The 22,047-nt window shown below is 39.7% G+C and overlaps 1 protein-coding gene across 3 annotated transcripts in view; it reads right to left on the reverse strand.

Annotated features, from left to right (window-relative positions):
- gpr156 (G protein-coupled receptor 156) overlaps window positions 1–22,047 on the reverse strand; it is a 67,744-nt gene that overhangs the window by 29,998 nt on the left and 15,699 nt on the right. For all 3 annotated transcript variants that reach the window (XM_072585309.1, XM_072585307.1, XM_072585308.1), the window contains 3 exons: window positions 16,866–17,058; window positions 6,959–7,083; window positions 4,577–4,715 (listed from right to left, as the gene is read on the reverse strand). In XM_072585309.1, the coding sequence (XP_072441410.1) occupies window positions 4,577–4,715; window positions 6,959–7,083; window positions 16,866–16,982 (381 nt within the window). In that variant the 5' untranslated portion in view covers window positions 16,983–17,058. The remainder of the gene's footprint in view (window positions 1–4,576; window positions 4,716–6,958; window positions 7,084–16,865; window positions 17,059–22,047) is intronic.

Consider the following 22,047-nt stretch of genomic DNA (forward strand, 5'->3'; position numbering starts at 1 on the left):
AAACTCACTTCTCAGTCTGACAAGGAAAACCTCTTTTTTTTCCCTAAGCTCTCCCCCAGTTTGAGTCTCCCCACAACAGGGAACATACTGGTTCTGAAGATCACTGGAATTGAAATTTTTTCTCTTCATAGATGCTGCCTGACCTACTGAGTTTCTCCAGTAATTTCCGATTTTGCTAGTTTTAGATCTCAAGCATATATAGTTCTCAGTGTTATATTAAGAGTTCTGATTGGATAATCATACTGAATGATAAACAAGGCTCAAAGAACTGAATGGCCCACTCATGCCCCTTTTTTTTGTTTCTAATCTTCTACATTTCCTTTGGTTCTGCGAAGGTCCTAATGAATTAGAAGTTAGATAATATAATATTTGTGAAAGGAGACAACAGAAGACAGCAAAATCCAGGCCAGTCAGCCTAGAATCTGATATAAGGAAATTTCTATAATCTATTATTAAGAAGGTTGTCCTGGCATACTTAGAAAATCATTATGAGGAGGTGTTGTTGTTGGACTGGGGTGGACAAAGTTTAAAAGTCACACAACACCAAGTAAGAGTCCAATAGGTTTATTTGGAAATATGAACTTTGAGCACTGCTGCTTCATCAGGTAGCTTGTACTTGCAAATCAACCTGTTAGACTATAACTTGGTGTTATGTGACTTTTAACTTAGAAATTATCATGTAATCAGGCAGTGACAATGTGGTTTTGTGAAAGGGAAGTAGTGTTTAACTAAATTAAATTATTTCAGTCCTTTTGAAGAATTAGCAAACAAAGTGGATGAAGGAGACCCTGTTGACGTAATGCACTTGGATTTTCAAAAGGTATTTGGTAAGGTGTCATACAGGTCACTACAGAAAATAAGATCTAACAGTTTATGGGTTATACCTCTGCATGGATAAAGAATTGGTTAGCTAACAGGAAACAGAAAGTAGGGATAACTATGTCTTCTTCAGATAGCAAAATGTTACTAGTGAATCCCCACAGTGATCAACACTGAGGCCTGAGGTTTACAATTTATATCAATGCATTAGATGAAGGTCTAAATATACATAAATTAAATTTGCTAATGACATCAAGGTAGGTTGGAGAGTAAGTAGGTGATGGCCTAGTGGTATTGTTGCTTGATTATTAATCCAGAAATTCCACTAATGCTTTTATGATCCAGGTTCAAAACTTGCCATGGCTGATTGTGGAACTTAAATAAAATGTTTTTACAAATCTTGAATCAAGAATCTACTGATGACCATGAACCATTGCCAATTGTTGGAAAATCCCAATTGGTTCACTAATGTCTTTCAGGGAAGGAAAATTGCTCATCCTTATCCTGGTCCAGTCTACATGTGATTTCAGACCTACAACAATATGGTTGACTCTCAACTGCCCTCTGAAATGGCCTTGGAAATCACTCAGTTTAAGGGCAGCTAGGGAAATGCAATAAGTTCTGGCCAGTCAGCAGCTCCCAGGAGTGAATAAATAAAAAGTTGTCAAGAGAAGATGCACAGTCTGCCAAGGGCACAGATAACTTAAGTGAGTTAGCAAAGATTTACCTGGTGGAGTGTGCAAAATGTGGACCCCTCCACTATGGCAGGATGAAGTGAAAAATGGTATGCATTTAAATGAAGAGAAGTTACAGAAATCAATGACAGAAGTTACCTGATGTTCTAATACAGTGGATACGCAGGGAGATCCAGTAGATGTAGTGTACCTGGACTTTCAGAAAGCTTTTGATAAAGTCCCACATAGGAGCTTAGTGAGCAAAATTAGGGTGCATGGTATTGGAGCAAAGTACTAACTTGGATTGAAAGTTGGTTGGCTGATAGGAAACAAAGACTAGTGATAAACAGCTACCTTTCGGAATGGCAGGCAGTGACCAGTGAGGTACCGCAGGGATCAGTGCTGGGACTGCAGCTTTTTACAATATATATTAATGATATAGAAGATGGTATTAGTAATAATATTAGCAAATTTGCTGATGATACAAGCTGGGTGGCAGGGTGAAATGTGAGGAGGATGTTAGGAGATTACAGGGTGACCTGGACAGGTTAGGTGAGTGGTCAGATGCATGGCAGATGCAGTTTAATGTGAATAAATGTATGGTTATCCACTTTGGCATGAACAGGAAGGCAGATTACTACCTAAATGGAATCAATTTAGGTAAAGGGGCAGTACAAAGAAATCTGGGTGTTCTTGTACACCAGTCAATGAAGGTAAGCATGCAGGTACAGCAGGTAGTGAAGAAGGCGAATAGCATGCTGGCCTTCATAATAAGAGGGATTGAGTATAGAAGCAAAGAGGTTCTTCTGCAGCTGTACAGGTGAGACCACACCTGGAGTATTATGTGCAGTTGTGGTCTCCAAATTTGAGGAAAGACATTCTGGCTATTGAGGGATTGCAGTGTAGGTTCACGAGGTCAATTCCTGGATTGGCGGGACTACCTTATGCTGAAAGATGGAGCGACTGGGCTTGTATACCCTTGAGTTTAGAAGACTGAGAGGGGATCTGATTGAGACATATAAGATTATTAAAGGATTGGACACTCTGGAGGCAGGAAACATGCTGATGGGTGAGTGCCGAACCAGAGGACACAGCTTAAAAATACGGGGTAGACCATTTAGAACAGAGATGAGGAGAAACTTCTTCACCCAGAGCATGGTGGCTGTGTGGAATGCTCTGCCCCAGAGGGCAGTGGAGGCCCAGTCTCTGGATTCATTTAAGAAAGAGTTGGATAGAGCTCTCAAGGATTGTGGAATCAAGGGTTATGGAGATAAGGCAGAAACAGGATACTGATTAAGGATGATCAGCCATGATCATATTGGATGGTGGTGCAGGCTCGAAGGGAAGAATGGCCTACTCCTGCACCTGTTGTCTATTGTATAGCAAATGATTGACAATGCTCAATTTGCCTTTATAATATAGGAATGGAATATAAAAGTAGGGAATTTTTATCCAGGCTGTACAGGGCCTTGGTGAGACCACATTTGGTCTATGTACCACTTCCTAACATGCTTTCTTTTAAAAATGTTGAATACTCTTTAAGCAACCTCAGAAAGACTCAAGTCCTTTACCAAACCATTTCAGGTCAGGTTCTGATCCATCCCTCTGTTAAGACCAAGGGAGAAATCCTCCCAAACATGGAGCTTGTCCAACTTGGTAAGCTATCACTCATCTAAGGCTGATACTCATCCAGAAATTCAAAATCACATCCAATCTGTGAGTGCTACCTTCAGGTACCCGAGGATGAGAGTTCTCAAAGAATGTGCAATCCATGCTGATACTAGGATCCTTGTGTATAAGGCAGTCATCCTTCTGACTCTCCTATATGACTCCAAAACTTGGACTACATTTAGATACCACCTCAAGACCCTTGAAGTGCCATTAATGTTGTTTGTGATGGATTCTCCATGTCAGTTGAGAGGGACAGACATACAAACATCAGCATCCTTGAAGCAGCTAACAGCACCAACATCAAACCCATGATCATCTGAAACTAACTCTGCTGGACCAGCCACAGGCTTAGGATATCTGAGTTCCCATTGCCAAAGCAAATCTTCTTCACCCAACTCAAGAAAGGCACTTGAGGAGGACAAAGGAAACATAGGCTACCCTGAAGAAATGCAACATAGATATCAACACGCAGGAGACCCTCTTTCAGAAGAAACAGGGACCAGAGAAAGGAATGCCAATGATTTCAAAGTTATGGTCTAATTCCACTTCCTGGAAACCCCTGCAAAATGTGTGGTCAGAGATGCAGCTCTAGGATTGGGCTCAGCAGCCACACAAGGACCCACAGAGCCCATGACCAATGACATGGAACTTCTGAGGTGGACAATCATACCTGTGAGCAAGTGATTGCTGATGACAACTTTTTAGTGTTCAGTTGAACTTTGGACATCCTGTAGCCATTTATTTCGTTTGTCTAAAATAGTACTATATTAACAGATTCTCCATTAAACTACATAATGCTCCTCTTAGAAATCCAATGAAGTACTATTACCTGCGTGGGATTCAAATCTTAAAACATTAACTCTCAAAAAAAATATTAAAAACAATTTGATTATAAATTGGGTAACTTTATAATCAAGGATACCCCCTCACTTCCCATGTGAGATCTTTTATTAAAGTTTCTGTATACTGTGTTTGCATTTTATGTCCCAGAGACTAAAGGTTATTTGTCTTATGCTCCTAAAGTAATTGGGAGCAATGACACACATGGTGATGGATTGCATAGCAGTTAACAACTGTACCAGTGTTGCTTTATAACTGGCTGATAGGTCAGATTAAATTTAGGTGAAAACAATGACTGCAGATACTGGAAACCAGATTCTAGATTAGAGTGGTGCTGGAAAAGCACAGCAGTTCAGGCAGTATCTGAGGAGCAGGAAAATTGACATTTCGGGCAAAAGCCCTTCATCAGATTAAATTTAGGTCAAGTGTTTTTCTTATACACCTACATCACTTCATATTAAGCACTGATAAAACCAATTCACAAACAAGGAACAAGCAAACCAAATATAGGAAGTCCTGGGTTTCTGATTAATAGTGCATACACCAGTTCATAATTTGTCAACTTTCCTTACCTGAAAGATCAGTTCAGTCGAAATTTCCATTTCAGCAGTTTTCTCTTCCACAATTCCAAACATATATCCACTGACATAAGTAAAAACACTTCCAATAATTGTTACAATATTGAGGTTTGGACTGGACATTTTCACAATCCTGATAGAAATAATTAATAATAAAAGTTTGTGAAATCTTCACATGATAGACAGAATTTTAAACTTTAATATGTTACCAAGTTTAACATGTATAGAACTGAATGTTTATACAAGACTAGTACAGACCAGTTATGCTGTAACCTCTGAGCCACATTTACATTAGAGGCCACTTGGATGAGCAATTTTAGATCTAAGTTGAATCAGGCAAACATTTGGTAAAACTGAACGTTAGCTTGTGGCTAAACAAGGCTTTCCCTTATGAGAAAATGGTGACTGGGTGGGGCCCTGCTTTATACAGGTGAAAGTAAGTACTGCAGATGTTGGAGATTAGAGTCAAGAGTGTGGTGCTGGAAAAGCACAGCAAGACAGGCAGCATCTGAGGATCAGGAAAATTGACATTTCAGGCAAGGGCTTCCTTCAGGCAAGATTTTCATTCTCTTCTGATGCTGCCTGACCTGCTGTGCTTTTCCAGCATCACACCCTTGCTTTATCTAGTTGTCATGCTTTCAAGCCTGATGTAATTTGCAAGTAGAATACAACACACCACCCTTCTTCAGAGTTTATAAGAAGTGATTTCTAATGTCTATGGTGGGCAGGAGCTATAACTAGATATAACAACCCACTTAATTATATTATTTATTTTGGTCCTATCTGAAAGCATAGGAGTTCTCAATAAAATTGAACAAATTATTTGGTAAAATGGTTCCGAAATATTTTCAGACCCAGTCCCATTGAAAAAAAAATCTCAGTTCCTCATGTTAAGCATAAAACTATAATTTGACAGAAAAAATAAGACAAAGGAGCAGTGCAGGCCATTTAGTCCATCAAGTCTGCTCCACCATTCAGCAAGATAATGGATAATCTAAAAATCCTCAGCTCCACTTCCCTGCCTTTTCCCCATAACTATTGATTCCCTTACTGATTAAAAATCTGTCTATCTCAGCCTTGAGTATACTTAATGATGTATACTTAAAGGGAAGATGATGGCCTAGTGGTACTATCTGTCGCTGGAGTGTTAATCCAGAGACCCAGGTAATGTTCTGGGAATCTGGGTTTGGATCCTGCCATGGCAGATGGTGGAATTTGAATTCAATAAGAAATGAAATCTAGAATTAAGATTCAAATGATGACCATGAATCTACTGCCAATTGTTGGAAAAATCCACTTGGTTCACTAATGTCCTTTAGGGAAGGAAATTGCTATCCTTACCTGGTCTGCCATACATGTGACTCCAGGTCTACACCAATGTGCTTGACTCTTAACTGCCTTTTGGGCAATTATGGATGGGCAATAAATGCATGCCTCGCCAACGATGACCACATCCCATGAATTAATTTTAAAAACTTAATGACCCAGCCTCAATAGCCCTCTGTAGTAAAGCATTCCACAAATTCACTACCCTTTGATAGAAAAAAATCCTCAGTTCTATCATACATATGCAACCCCTCAATCTAAGAATATGACAGCATTAACATGTTTGTAATAATCAGAGTGGTGCTGGAAAAGCACAGCAGGTCAGGCAGCATCCGAGGAGCAGGAAAATCAACATTTCGGGCAAAGGCTCTTCATCAGGAAGGGCTCTGATCTAAACTCTGGTTTCCAGCATCTGCAGTCCTCACTTTTGCCATGTTTGTAATAATGTTGACTGAAAACTTCTAAAGGGAAAAAGTGAGGACTGCAGATGCTGGAGATCAGAGCTGAAAATGTGTTGCTGGAAAAGCGCCAGGCAGCATCCAAGGAACAGGAGAATCGGCGTTTCGGGCATAAGCCCAACGTCTAAACCCATTTTTCCCCTTCTGTTTCTATTTCTTTTGCTCTCAGCTGTAATTCTGTTCATCTTTCTACCTTGCTTCTGTGTCATACATTTTCTTCTGATTTTTGGTTTCTTATCATGGTGGAAACTCTCACTAAGGGATAATTTCATTTAAAGTTTGGACAGAACATCTCTGATACTTCTAATTATTGATCGTTATGTACTAACGGTCAGTATAAGTGAACCACACACTCTGGATATTTGCCACCTTTAAACAAGATACAAAGATTCTGGTGAACTGGCTGACATAAGGACACAGAGGTTAATTGCTCACCACAGACCAGCGACTGAATCTGACCCTCCTCTTATTAACATAATTCACTATCAATTAACCGTCTTAGACAATGAATTGGCTAAGATGCAGGTGGGAGAGAATGAGACTTCAAAAGTTTAAAGTGGTGACACAAATGCCATTGTTTCATGGATAGTACCTGTTCTGTTTGAATTTGATGGTGAAGATGAGAAAGAAAAGGGCTAGAAGAATCCCACATGATAACAAGGTGCACATCATTCCAAATAATACAGGGGAGATATGTTTGACTTCAGACATTATGTTCTGTTAAGAAAATAAAGGTGTTATTTAAATCATTCATTGTGAACATAAAGGCACTTATTACAAAAAAACATTGTTAACAATAAATTATTCCAGCTTTATTTAATGAAATAAAATTATCCTTAACAAAATTAGTTTAAAAGCTTATGTTTGAGGCATTCTTTTGTTAATTACAAAGTGGAATGTATCATTGATAGGGATATATCTTCTCTGTTGAATCCAGCATTGAGGGTGGCCAGTGCCTCTAACCTACCAGGAAATAACTTTTGTTATCAAGGAATTTGAAAATTGTGTTTTAGTCATATTTTCACCTCTATTTCAGAAATGTAAATATGTTAAATCGCTCCTTTATTCTATAGTGCACAACATGTGCCAATCAAACTCTCATGCAAGGTACAAGTTTCTCTTAGAAATTCTACATTATTATTTCTGTCCACAGCCCCCTGCCTCACAATAACTTGCATTTGTATAATGTTTTTAATGTCAGAATCCATCAGAGGGTGCATTAGCGAGGCAACGGTGAAATAAATGGACGCCAAGACAGATGGGAGGTAAGTGACCAGGTTTGTTAAAAGAAATAAAGGTTTAAAGGAGGAAATAGATGCAAAGAGAGAGAAATCTGTATAGTGAAGGAAGTTTTAGGATGGAATGGAGAGATCTGAGAGTGATCATTAATTATGGAAATTTAATGGATAGGGTATTGAGATGCAGGAAGCTAAAGTGAGGCACTTATTGTTCCACAGGACTGCATTCCTAGGCAAGTGGAACTGGGAAAGGGTGGGAGAGACCTTAAAGACCTTGAAGATCTTGAAGATTTAAAGAATATGGAAAGTGGTAATCGGAAGGTCAGCCAGAAAGACATTTGAGTACTTGATCCTGGAATTTCCAAAGGGCATCTGGGAGGGTCTTGATGGATGAATGATTATGATAAAGACAGAAGCAGGCAATGGATGTAGGCAGTCTTTGTGATGGTGCTGGAAAAGCCACAGCATGTCAGGCAGCATCTAAGGAGCAGGAGAAATGACGTTTTTGGCATAAGTATCATTTATGCCCGAAACATAAGCATGCTCGAAACATTGTTTCTCCTGCTCCTTTAATGCTGCCTGACCTGCTGTGCTTTTCCAGCACCACATTCTTGACTCTGATCTCCAGCATCTACAGTTCTCATCTTCTCCTAGGACTTTGTGATGGATAGAGTTCAATGTTTAAAACTCTGCAGGTGCTGATTCACTTAAGTCTTAAAAAAAAAGTGGCCTCTGAAATAGTAAATGTCTGATTTTAATTTTCCAAAATCCCCTAGATTCAGGAACAGCTTCGTCAAACTGGAATATTATGAATGAGACTCCCTTAATCTGAGGGAATCTGAGGGGGTGTGGTGGGGACGGGGGGGGGGGCGGGAGAACGAGAGACAGCAGAAAACTGCAGGCCAGTTAGCTTAATATCTGTTATAGGTAAATGGTGGAATCTTCTATTAAGAAGGATCTAACAGGATATAAGAATACTTTAATGCAATCAGGCAAAGGCAAATAGTTTTGTGAAAGGGAAATCATGTTTGACTAAATTATTGAAATCTTTTGAGCAAGTAACAGGCAATGTGGATAAAGGGAAACTTATGGATATGTTGCACTTAGATCATCTGAAGATATTTAACAAGGTCCCACATCGAAGGTTATTATGCAAAATAAGAGCTCATGGTGTTGGGAATAAACATAATAGCACAAGAATAGGCTTTTCAGCCCTCCAAGCCTGTGCTGACACATTTTGCCCTTCCATATAAAACTGTATTCACTTACAGGGTCCATATCTCTCTATTCCCTTCCTATTCATGTATTTGGAGAAAGTGAGGACTGCAGATGCTGGAGATCAGAGCTGAAAAATGTGTTGCTGGAAAAGCGCAGCAGGTCAGGCAGCATCCAAGGAGCAGGAGAATCGACGTTTCGGGCATAAGCCCTTCTTCAGGAATCATGTATTTGTCCAGGTGCTTCTTGAATGATGCTATTGTTTGGCTTCAACCATCTCCTCTGGCAACACGTTCTAGGCACTCACCACTCTGTGTAGAAAAACTTGCCTCGCACATCTCTTGTAAACTTCCCCACTCGCACCTTGAACCTGTGACCCCTCCACCCTGGGAAAAAGCCTCATACTTTCCACTCTATACATGCCTTTCACAAGCTTATAAACCTCTATCAGGTCACCCCTCAACTTCCTGCATTCCAGTGAAAACAAACCCAGTCTATTCAAACTTCCTTCCCATCTGATATCTCCCAAACCTGGCAACATCCTGGTAAACCTTTCTATGCCCTCTCCAAAGCACTCACATCATTCTGGTAGTGTGGTGACCAGAACTGTATGCAGTATTCCAAGTGTAGCCTAACTTAAGTTCAGAAAAGCTCAGCATAACTTGTCTACCCTTATACTCAACGTTCCTTCCAATGAAGACAAGTATGTCATTGGCCTTTTTTACCCTATCTACCTGCACTGTCACCTTCCGTGATCTGTGGCTCTGCACACCCAGATCCCACAGCATATCAATATTCCTAAGTGTTTTGCCACTCACTGTATAATTTGCACTTATACTTGACCTTCCAAATCACTTCACATTTGTCCACATGAAACTCCATTTCAATTTTTCTGATCATGCCTCCAACTGATCTGTATCCTGCTGTGTCCTCTGACAATCCTCCTCACTATCCACAACTCCACCGATCTTTGTATCATCTGTAACCTTATCTAATTAGATTACAGAGTGGTCTGGGAGTCCTGGAACATGAATCACAAAGTTACTATGCAGGTTCAGCAAGTGATTAGGAAGACAAGTGGAATGTTGCTGTTTATCACAAAATAAATGGGACATAAGAATACAGATATTTTATAGCAGTTGAATGTAGCACTGGTGAGACCATGCCTGGAGTACAATGTACAGTTCTGGTCTCATTATTTAACCATAGACATAAATACATTAGCAGAAGTTCAGAGAAGGTTGGGGGATTATTTTATGAAGAAAGATTAGACATGCTGGGACATACCAATTGGAGTCTGGAAGCATAAGAGGTGATCCCGGTGAGATCATTATTGCAGTTCTGCAAGGATTTGACAAGATAGATGTTAAAAGGATCTTTCCCTTGTTGGAGAACATTGAATAAGAGGATACAGTTTTTAAAAAGGGGTTTTCCATTTAAGACAAAGGTGAGAAGAATGTTTTTGTTCTCTCTTTGGAACTCTCTTCCTCAGAGTGTGGTGGAGGCAAATTCATTAAATATTTTTTAAGGCAGAGGTTGATACATTCTTGACTAACAAGGAAGTCAAAGTTTATTAGAGGTAGATGGGAATGTTGAATTGAGGCTATATTTAAATCAATCATGATCTTGTTGAATGGCAAGAGTAGGCTCAAAGGGCTGAATGATTTAGTGCTATCCCTAATGCATACAGTCATTTGTTTGTATGAATGGAATAAGCCACCAGGGTTGGATAAGAAGGCAAGGAAAGTAAGAATGGAGAACATAGCTGACTAAGCACTATAAGTTATGAACTCAGTTGTAGTTTTTAACTTTATCAAAGAGTTCCCTTTTCTTGTGAAAGGTTCATTCACTTTTTCATCCCAAAGGTATGATGCAGGTATGGGGATGCAGAAGGTAGGAATAGAGGAGCTCAGTGTTCATGCTCTCTGTACTGAGTGTGTATGAGCCACTAGGGGCTAAATGCAAAAACAAAGCCATAAAGATGATAATCTCTGGACTACTACCTAAGCAGGACAAAATTGGAAAAAGTGTGAATAAGATCAGAGAGTTGAATGCCTGAAAAGTGATTTGCAAAGTTAAAAAGAAAGGACAAGGCAATAGTGAAGGGTAGAAATACAGGAAATGATAACCAGAATGTGACAGGAAGAAACAGGGTACAGATAAAAGCTCACAAACCAATCCGGTCAGAGTAGCCTTCTTAAAATATAAGAAAGAGTTAAAAACAAATGGAAAATAGTAAAAAGCCATAATGTAAGGCTCTTTATCGGACTCAGCCAGGATTTGTTACAAAATGTATAAGTTCATAGTATAGGTAGAAATAAACAAATTTGAAATAATAGACAAAAAAGAGACCAATTGAAAAATTATCATGACTGGGACATGAATATTCAAGAGGTATTTGACATCTCAGAAGATCAAGAGGAAGGGAAAATAAGGTCAGGGAGCTGTGTTAGTAAAGCATGAGATCAATACAGTATCTACATTCGGAGGGTCAGGATGTAAAATCAGTTCAGGTAAAGATAAGAAGCAGAGGAAATAGTGATTGTTGGGAGCAAGTTATAGGTGCACTGACTGTAGATATACGGTGGAAATTCAAAGAAATGGAGGGCATTTGTAAGATAGCTTCTTGTGGGAAATTTTAGTCTTCATATTGATTGGATGAATCAAATTGACAAAGAGGGCCTGATAGATAAATTCAGTGTATTGCGGACAGCTTCCTGTAACGACATTTTGGAACAAACCAGAAAGCAATCTATTTTAGATTTGGTAGAGTGTAGTGAGACATGGTTAATTAATGACTTCAGATTGCAAGATTCTGTCGGCAAAAATGATCATAGCATGATGGAATTTTACATTGTTTGAGCACAAGACATGTAAATCTGAAACGTGTGTATTAGATTTAACATTGTAATTGCCTTTATTGAAATAATGAAAACAAAGTTGGTTTAAGTGGAATGACAAAATAGGTTTCAAGTTAATACAATAGAGAGGCAGTGTCAGATAAAAAGTTCATAATTTTCACAAAGATGTAGTCCATTGAGAAAGAAGAACTTTACGAGGAAAAGCGTACAGCTAACTAAGCTGGTGACAGCCTGCATTAAATTTGAAGAGGTACAATGCTGCAAAGGGTAGTCATCGTCATCATTGGTGGTCCCTCATAGGTGACTGTCCAGTTCAATGCAGCTTCTACAGACTCTGCCACAGTTAGGGCAAAAAGTGGTCGTGAGAATGGGGTATTGGTGTGGCTGTGTTCTCCATACATATTTTTGCCTGGCTTCCACTTTTTCCTGATGGTAAGTCTTGAGGTGCTTGATGCCTTCACAGATGCTCCTCCTCCATTTTGGATGGTCTTGGGCCAGTGATTCCCAGGTATTGGTGGGAATGCTGCATTTTGCCAGTGTAGCCTTGAGGGTATCTCTGAAGCATTTTCTCTGTCGACCTGGGGCTTGCCTGTTTCAGAGCTGGGAGTAGAGGACCTGCTTGGGGAGTCTTATGTCAGTCACGCAGATAACATGCTCAGCTCATCACAGCCAATCAAGGTGGGAGTTAGTGCTTCGATGCTGGGGATGTAGGCCTGATTGAGGACACTAATGTTGGTGAATCTGTCTTCCCAGCGGATTTGCAAGATCTTGCACAGGCTGCGTTGGTGGTACTGCACCAGTGCCTTGAGGTATCTGCTGTGGACAGTTCATATTTCAGAACCATATAGGAGGGCAGAAACTTTCACAGCTCTGTAAACCATGAGCTTGGTGTCAGATCTGATGTTAATGTCCTCAAACACCATTTTCCTCAGGCAGCTGAAGGCTGTGATAGCACACTGGATGGATCTCTTCATCAATATCTGTTTTGGCTGACAGGACACTCCCGAGGTACTGGAAGTGGCCAATGTTCTCTAACACCTCCCTGTGGATCTTGGTGATCAATGGTTCACTGCACAATGCCGGACCAGATTGGTGGAGGACTTCTGTTTTGTGGATGTCCAGGGTGAGATCCATGCTCTCATATACCTCCAAAAGGTGCTGATGATGGTCTGGAGCTTGTCCTCTGAGTTTGCACAGATGCATGCATCATCCATGTACTGCAGCTCAATTATACTGGTTGGGGTGACTTTGGTTTTGGCTTGAAGGTGGCGGAGGTTAAATAATTTCCTGCAGATTCTATAAGTTAGCTCCACTCCAGCAGGGAGCTTGTCGGTGGTGCAACGCAGATCGAGAACAGTGTTGGGGCACTTTTGCAGACTTGCTTGACACTAGTCTGATCCGGGAATGGTTGGGTGGTGGAGCCATTTGTCATTACCACAGCTCCCCTGTCGTCATGGAGCAGGCGAAGGATGGTGATAAACTTTGTGGTGCAGCCAAAGCAGGGAAGGACACTCCATAATGACCGTGTCAAAGGTCTTTGTAAGGTCGAAGAAGGCCATGTACAGATGTAGGTTCTTTTCTCTGCATTTCCCCTGAAGCTGTCATGCTGTGAAAATCATGTCCGCTGTGCCTCTCCATGGCCAGAAGCCACACTCCAATTCCAGGAGGAGTTGCCGAGCCACAGGGAGGAGACAGTTGAGGAGGACCTCGACAAAAGCTTTTTCAATGGTCAACAGCTGACAACAGAGATTAGTGATGGGCCAAAGGATTGGACAAATATTAAAAAGAAGCAAAGGATGACTAAGAGAAAGGATAAATTAAAGAATGACTTTAAACACTTTTAAAGGAAGCAGAGGAAGCAGATAGCTAAAGTAAGCATGGATCCCTTGGAAGATGACTTGGAACTGATAATAGTTAATGATGAAATCCTGGTAAAGACTCCAGATAAATAGGTGTTGTTCAGTTTTCCAAATTGTAACTATTAAAATGACAGAGGAGTCAGTGCTGTGGCCTCAACTATTTATGATTTATATTAAAGACTTGGAAGAAGGGGCCATTCAAATTTCTTGATATAAAGATAGGTCAGAAAGCAAGTTGTGAGGAGGGCACAGACTATGTAATTGAGCCAAAATTTTCTGGGTGAAGTATAATATTAGAAAATGTGAATTTGTCGACTTGGGCAGAATGGTAGAAAATTAAATATTATATAAATGGGGAGAGACTGCAGAATGCTGCAGTACAGAGGAATCCATATGTCCTTACAAATGAAGCACAAAAGGTTTGCATGCAGGTACAACAAGTGATTAAGGAGGCAAATGGAATTTTGGCTTTTTTATTCCAAGAGGAATAAAGTATAAAAGTGGGAATTTTTGCAACAGCTGACCAGGTAATTGCTGAGAGTGCAGCTGAAGTACAATGTGTGTATCTTTCTTAAGGAGATATACACATGCATTGGAAACAGTTCAAACAAGGTTCTCCAAGCTGATTCCTCAAATGAAGAGCATTCTCTGAGGAAATGCAGAGCAGGGTTTTAGTCCGTATTCATAAGAATTTTGACCAATGAGAGGCGAGCTAATCAAAAGGTAGCAAATTCTAAGGGAATATTACAGGGTAGGTACTCTGCAAGTGTTTTTCCTATTGAAGACATCTAGAACAGGGAACCGTTTCAAAATAAGAGGTCTCCCATTTAAAGTGGAGATTAGGAAGAATTGTTTTCTCTCAGAAGGTCACAATCTGGCCTGACATTGTGCAACGAACCACTGATCATCAAGTTCCACAGGGAGGCATTAGAGAACATTGACCTTCTGAGAGAAGACAATTCTTCCTAATCTCCACTTTAAATGGGAGACCTCTTATTTTGAAATGGAAGAATTATCTTCCATTGAAAGAGGCAGAGGCTGGATTATTGAAAGTATTCAGGTCTGAGTTTGACAATGTTTGACCTACAAGAGTACAAGATGCCCTTCTTACAGCCATTGAATCATAGAGATGTACATCATGGAAACAAACCCTTTGGTCCAACTCGTCCATGCCGAACAGATATTCTAAATTCATCAAGTCCCATTTGCCAGCATTTGACCCATATCCCTCTAAACCCTTCCTATTCATATACCCATCCAGGTGCCTTTTTATTTCTTATGATCTCATCCTGCCCACAATGCCATTTCACCCATAGCACATAAGGCCTACATCAAGCACATGCCTGGTAGCTTTAATTGTACAGATTGGTATCAAGGACATGCCACCTTTTGAGCCCCTTTATTATTCTCTTCGCTGTGACAGAGGGGGGTGGTGGAGGGTTGTTTTTCCAGAGTGGAGTCCTATGACCAGTGGAGTGCCACAAGGATCGGTACTGGGTTCTCTAGTTTTTGTCATTTACATAAATGATTTGGATGCGAGCATAAGAGGTACAGTTAGTACATTTGCAGATGATACCAAAATTGGAGCTGTATTGGACAGCGAAGAGGGTTACCTCAGATTACAACAGGATCTTGACTAGATGGGCCAATGGGCTGAGAAGTGGCTGATGGAGTTTAATTCAGATAAATGTGAGGTGCTGCATTTTGGGAAAGCAAATCTTAGCAGACTTTTACACTTAATGGTAAGATCCTAGGGAGTGTTGCTGAACAAAGACCTTGGAGTGCAGGTTCATAGCTCCTTGAAAGTGGAGTCGCAGGTAGATAGGATAGTGAAGGCGGCATTTGGTATGCTTTTGTTTATTGGTCAGAGTATTGAGTACAGGAGCTGGGAGGTCATGTTGCGGCTGTACAGGACATTGGTTAGGCCACTGTTGGAATATTGCGTGCAATTCTGGTCTCCTTCCTATCGGAAAGATGTTGTGAAATTTGAAAGGGTTCAGAGAAGATTTACAAGGATGTTGCCAGAGTTAGAGGATTTGAGTTATAGGGAGAGGCTGAACAGGCTGGGGCTGTTTTCCCTGGAGCGTTGGAGGCTGAGGGGTAACCTTCTAGAGGTTTACAAAATTATGAGGGGCATGGATAGGGTAAATAGGCAAAGTCTTTTCCTTGGGATCGGGTGTCCAGAACAAGAGGTCATAGGTTTATGGTGAGTGGGGAAAGATATAAAAAAGACCTAATGGGCAACTTTTTCACACAGAGAGTGGTACGTGTGTGGAATGAGCTGCCAGAGGATGTGGTGGAGGCTGGTACAATTGCAACATTTAAGAGGCATTTGGATGGGTATATGAATAGGAAGGGTTTGGAGGGATATGGGCCGGGTGCTGGCAGGTGGGACTAGAGTGGGTTGGGATATCTGGTCGGCATGGACGGGTTGGACCGAAGGGTCTGTTTCCATGCTGTACATCTCTATGACTCCATGACCTGCCAATCTGGCTCTGTTGATAACTTAGATGTACTTTCAGTCTAGCTTTCATTAACTCCTTTCCTTCAGGAACTGCCTGTAGTCCCAATGGTGGGCATCTAACCAGCTGCTGTTGGGTCGAAGAGCTGTCGGCCATCCATTTGGTCAGCAGTTCTCTAAGGTGGGGCTTGCTCCCCTTTCTCGGCCTCAGTCATTTAATGCTACATTAAACATTAAATGGACATGGGGCAATGTTGGCAGGGATGCATTTCCTGCTGACTCTTCAGGTGGTATAATAGGAAATTCTGACATCCAAAAACTGCCTGCCCGTGGAGATTTATTTTTAAAGTCTGAACACCGTTTGTTATATTGTGCTAAATGGATTCTGTTTGCTGAGTAAATTGGTTTTGTTTGTAAAGTAAAATCTCCTGCCAGTTGTGACCTTTCTCAAACTCATTAGTTGACACCAATATGCACTCTGAGATCTACAAATGGAGACATATACTTCAGCACTAGAAGGTAGTTAGTGCCAGTGCAATTTTATCTCAGTGAAGGACAGTTAGCTCAGTTGGCTGAACAGCTGGTTTGTGATGCAGAGTGATGCCAAAAGCATGGGCTCAATTCCCACATCAGCTGAGATTACCATGAAGGACTCTCCTTCTCAATCCTTCCTCTTGTCTGAGGTGTGGTAACCCTCGGGCTAAAATCATGACCAGTTGTTTCTCTCTGATAAGAGAGCATCCCTATTGGACTGTAGTGACTTTATGTTTATGTACAAGCACAAATCAGGACCTTCAGGAACTCAAGGTCAAGAATATGAAATGATTTTATCAGAATATTGACATTGCCCTTATATTTTACTTACCACTTGGATATTACATAACTGTTGTAGAAGTCGCTGCCCATCTTCTGTGTTCATGGCTGGATCGATGGTACAATCTGCAGAACTGCACAGAGCACTGCAGTTCAACTTTGTCTCCATATTTACCTCCAGAGTCTTTTACTATTGGTCACACAGTGTACTGATATTCATCACAGGAGTGCAATCTATACCCATTCTGCAAAACAGACAGTATAAAACAACAAAACTGAACATGCATGAATTGATATGATGTTTCATTTGGCTTTGAATGCCCTTCTCTGTCTCTACCACTCTTAAAGGCAGAAATTTGGTGCAGCACAAGTTGAGGCACCAACAAAATTTCAAATGACTGACTGGTCAGCTTATTTCAGCATGAGGAACATAACCCAGGCTGATCCTGATCTTACACACATTTTCAACAGGTTAAGAAAAGGTTGTGTTTTTCTATTCCTCTACTAAGGATGATCAGTCAATAATAGTGCCTCTGTGTGGGTTAGCTGAGATTAGCTATCACTACCCAGACCAATGATCAAAATGTGTAGTTCATGTGATTAGAAAGTGCTGCAGAAACTCAGCAGGTCTGACGGTGTCAGCAGAAAAAAAGAAGGAGTTAATGTTTCGAGTCCAATATGACCCCTTCTTGAAACTCTAAATGCTAACTCTGTTTGTTTCCATGGTTGCTGCCAAACCTGCTGAGTTTCTCCAGCACTTCCTATTTTTAGTTTAGATCTCCAGCATCTGCAGTATTTTGCTTTAATTTTGGAGTTCATAATGATCTGTATTTCACCTATTATTTATAATAAATTTTCTATGAAAATTGTTTTAAATAGTATCTACCTATCATGGTACTTTGTATTACAAAGTTGGGAGGGGAAGTAAAAGAAAACAGAACACTCATGAAATTAAAAGGAAGTGAAATGCTGAAAGAAATAAGGAACTTACTCTTGAAAGCAAAAACTTTGGGGCAAATCTTCAAGACACTCAGAGGAATAATTACAACAAAAAGCAACAAAGCAGAACTGTACATCTTAAAAAGAGACATGAAATCAGAGTGAGAGGTCACAGAAATATGAAGTTAAGAGCAGAATAAAAACAGAAACTGGATTTAAAAACCGTTTGATGGGACTCAAAAGTGCAAAAGACTGGAAACATTAACAAGAATAGAACATTTTGTAGTATACCTGCAAACATGGCTGATTTAGTGTGGTGGGTTGAAAAGAGATCAGAATGAAGTATGTAGCAGATCTCCATTCACAGGGGTGAGGATGAGGTAAGGTCCATGAATCCTATTGTTTATCGAATCGAAATTGCCCTTCATCACTAGAAAGTACATTTGCCTTGTATCTCATTGCTCCCTTTATCAACATTGTACTCCATATAGAATACCATTTCTTCCACATTATTTCATGTCCAGATATTTCACTCTGTTTGTCTTCAGCTTCACTGCATCACTGGTATTATCTCTCCTACAATCACCTCTTCCAGCACAGATTTAATTGAATGACATTTCCTTTGCAGCAAACCATTACTCATGTTCTGCACTCTGCCTCTGTCACTTCCTGGCCAGCTTTACACATATACACTCCACTGTTCTCTCACCCCAGCATGCTTTACCTTCCACTATTTATCCTCTTCAGCAAACCTGCAATCTCTTCTTGGAGAAAGTGAGGACTGCAGATGATGGAGATCAGAACTTAAGAATGTGTTGCTGGAAAAGCGCAGGTCAGGCAGCATCAAAGGAGCAGGAGAATCGACGTTTCGGGCATAAACCCTTCTTCAGCAATCTCTTCTTATTCAATTGTTAATTTCCCCTTTATGCTAAATCTATCTAATCTAGCACACCTTCTCTCTGACCTGTTGATTCCTCCCTTTCTCTCCCCTCGCCCCCCCCCCCCCCGCCGCCGCCCCCAAGAGCAACCCTTAATGCTAATTTATTTGCACAAAACCTCTGCCACCCCCTTCTACCTCTGAATATTTATTGGTTCCTCACATTATGCGAGATTCCCACTTGTCCTTGGATTTAAAATAAGACAATAAATGCCATTTCTAAGAATGACATGTCTACATTCACACTAAGTTGATTTTTTAAATCACCTGCAAACCATCCACGTTAAACCCATTTGACACTTGTCGTGTGCAGAGATGTATTTACCACAATTTTCTGATAATTGGGGGTCAGGAATATTTGGGAAGTTAAGTCCCAGTCTCTACAGCCCTTTAGGGTAAAGAATTTCACAGATTCACTACACTCTATGAGAATAAATTCCTCCTCATCTGTTTTAAAAGGGTGACCCCTTTATTCTGAGATTATATCCTCTGGTCCTACTCTTTCCCACAATAGGAAACTGTCTATCTGCATCTACCCCGACAAGTCCCCTAAAACCTTACATGTTTCGATGAGGTAACCTTTCATTCTTCTGAACTTCAATGAGTGCAAGCCTAATCTACTCAACCTTTCCTCATAAAACAGTCCCTCCATTCTGAACTACCTTTAATGTCAGTATATCTTTTCTTCAATAAGGGACCCAAGCTGAAAAAGTGTTTCAGTCTTAAAAATAACTTCTTGATCTGTCAGCAAACTAAGGAGGACATTAGAGCCAATCCAGCATTCAACAGGAATGTGTCAAAAAGGAAATTAATTGTTTGGTTTGGAAAGTGTGAAGTGCAGCTCCATCATTTGACAGGTCTTTGTTATTCAGGTTAGGTGAATTGGCCATGCTAAATTGCCCATAGTGTTCAGGGATGTGTGGATTAGGAGCATTAGTCAGGAGTAAGCGTAGAGTAATAGGTTAGGGGAACGAGTGTGGGTGGGTTACTTTTCAGAGGATCAGTGTGGACCACACTGTAGGGAATTCTATGATTCTATGATTAATGGAATCTGTTGTAATGGTTACATGAATGCCTGGTGTATAATACTAATCTTTGAATGAGTTCAAAGTGAAGCTATCAAGTTTCTACTGCTGATTCTGCAAAAGGCAGCTCCATAATTGTAATATATCTATATATTGCCAGTTATAGTATCTGTGAATAAGAGATTTGTTCAGAGTTTGCCATACTTTTATTGGCATATGTTCTAATAGAAACAATGTGAAACTGATCTCTCAGGCGTGTCCTATTTAAATTGATGATGTCTCAGTAAATAATGAATCAGCACAAATATATTGAATTGCTTCATTCAAATTTAGGTAAAGATCAATCCTGAAAGTCAGGAGCACCGTGGTTTCTTTTACAGAGCATAGAAACTATTGTTTATTTCCTGACAGAAATGAAATTTACAGTATTTTTATACTCTGTTAGAAAGTTTTCTGTATAACTTGATACAACACTATCTTTAAGACATAGTAAGATGATGGGCTAGAATTTGGGAGATCACAAGCTTTAATTCTAGATCCAAACTCAACTTCTCTTTCCAAGGTTAAGCTTTGTCTGACACAGCGCATGGTTTTTTTTGCTGTTTCAATCTAAAGCCATTTTTTAAGAAACAGTTCAATCAGTTTTGGTTCTATCAGGCTGCAACAGAAAGTCAACTGGCAACTTTTAAGTAATTTATATATGGATTTGTATAAAATATAGTGCAAAGAAATAGGCCACTCATCTCAGTTACTCCATACGGACATTTACCTCCACTGCAGTCTCCTCACATCCTTCCTCATCCAACTCTGTCAGGATAGCCTTCGACTCCATTCTTCTTTATCAGCTTTCCTTCTATTTGTCTCAACATTCCTTTTGGTAAAGAATTCCATTCTTTCACTTCACTTGAACAAAGAATTTTTAAATTCCCTATTTGATTTCTTGAAGCCTACTTTATATTGATCACCTCTAGTTTTGCTCTTACCCACATCTGTAAGAATGCTGTCTTTGTTATAGAGCTTCATCATTTAAAGACTTGTACAATATTCTAAGTATGATTTAATCAAGGCTCAATACAAGCTTAGCATAACATCTTTATTTTTCAGTTAAAAATTACACACAACACCAGGTTATACTCCAACAGGTTAATTTGGAAGCACTAGCTTTCAAAGAGCTGCTCCTTCATCAGGTGGTTGTACCTATCAGTTCTATTTATCCAAAGATAAACCTTTATCTTTTCAAGGCCTATTAAATCACAAAGTAGTATCACAGTTTATTTAATTGTATTCCCATACCTCTTTTATTTCTTTAAACTATTTAAGTTTTTACTTTCCAAGTAATACAGCATGCAACCTTAATTATTTTTACTAAAAATGTAACGCTACACTCTTGTATTGCAGTTCATTTGCCAATTATGCAAATTTGTTAGTGTATTCTGTAATTTGTTGCAGTCCTCCTTGGTACTCACTAAGCCTGACAAATTGGTGTCATTCACAAATTTAAACCTTATGTTTTGATTCCAAAGTCTCAATTGTTAATATAAATTGTGACTCTGATGCTTGCAGAACACCATGTGCAATATTATAAATCCACATCTGTCAAAATGCTGTCTTTATTATGCGCTTCATATTTCTTGCATAATATAATTTAATCAAGGTTCAGTACAAGTTTAGGGTAACATCTTTATTTTTCAGTTCTATCTATCCAAAAATAAACCTTTATCTTTTCAGGGCCTCCTCCACATCACTATTAATCTAGTGTTTCCTCTGGTATTTGACTCTGCTGCTAAGTCCCAAATTAGTTTGCATAACTCTAGGAACCAACTCCTGAATACCATTCTCTCAGAAACTGAACTATAAACACATCCAGTGAAAAGACAGTACAAGAACAGTTAATATTAGCTGTGGATGAAGGTGGTTAAAACTGCAGAAGTTACAGGAGGAAACTTACGGAAGGGAAGGTGTGAAGAAAGATAACCATGAAAGGATTTTGTTGCATTGTAACATCAAAGTAAGAAAATAGTGACCCACAACTTCAAATAGAAAAGAAAACAATCACCCTGATTATGTGTGAAAACTAGCTACACAGGTGTAACTTAGTCTGTAGACATAGCTACTTTTTAAAAACAGAACTATATTTGCCATGTAGCAATGAATTACAAAAATGCATCTCTCATTTTATCTTTGGAATAAAGATAAATAAAAGAATAATAAATTAAACAATTGTGGGAACAGGTGACAGTCTCTAATCTAATTCAATTTAAAATTACTATCAATTTCTTGGATAGATCACATCCTTGTTTTGTACAGGATAAAACAAAAAGTCCTTTCGGTAG

The sequence above is a fragment of the Chiloscyllium punctatum genome, chromosome 15, assembly GCF_047496795.1.
Source record: "Chiloscyllium punctatum isolate Juve2018m chromosome 15, sChiPun1.3, whole genome shotgun sequence".
NCBI classification, from domain to species: domain Eukaryota; kingdom Metazoa; phylum Chordata; class Chondrichthyes; order Orectolobiformes; family Hemiscylliidae; genus Chiloscyllium; species Chiloscyllium punctatum.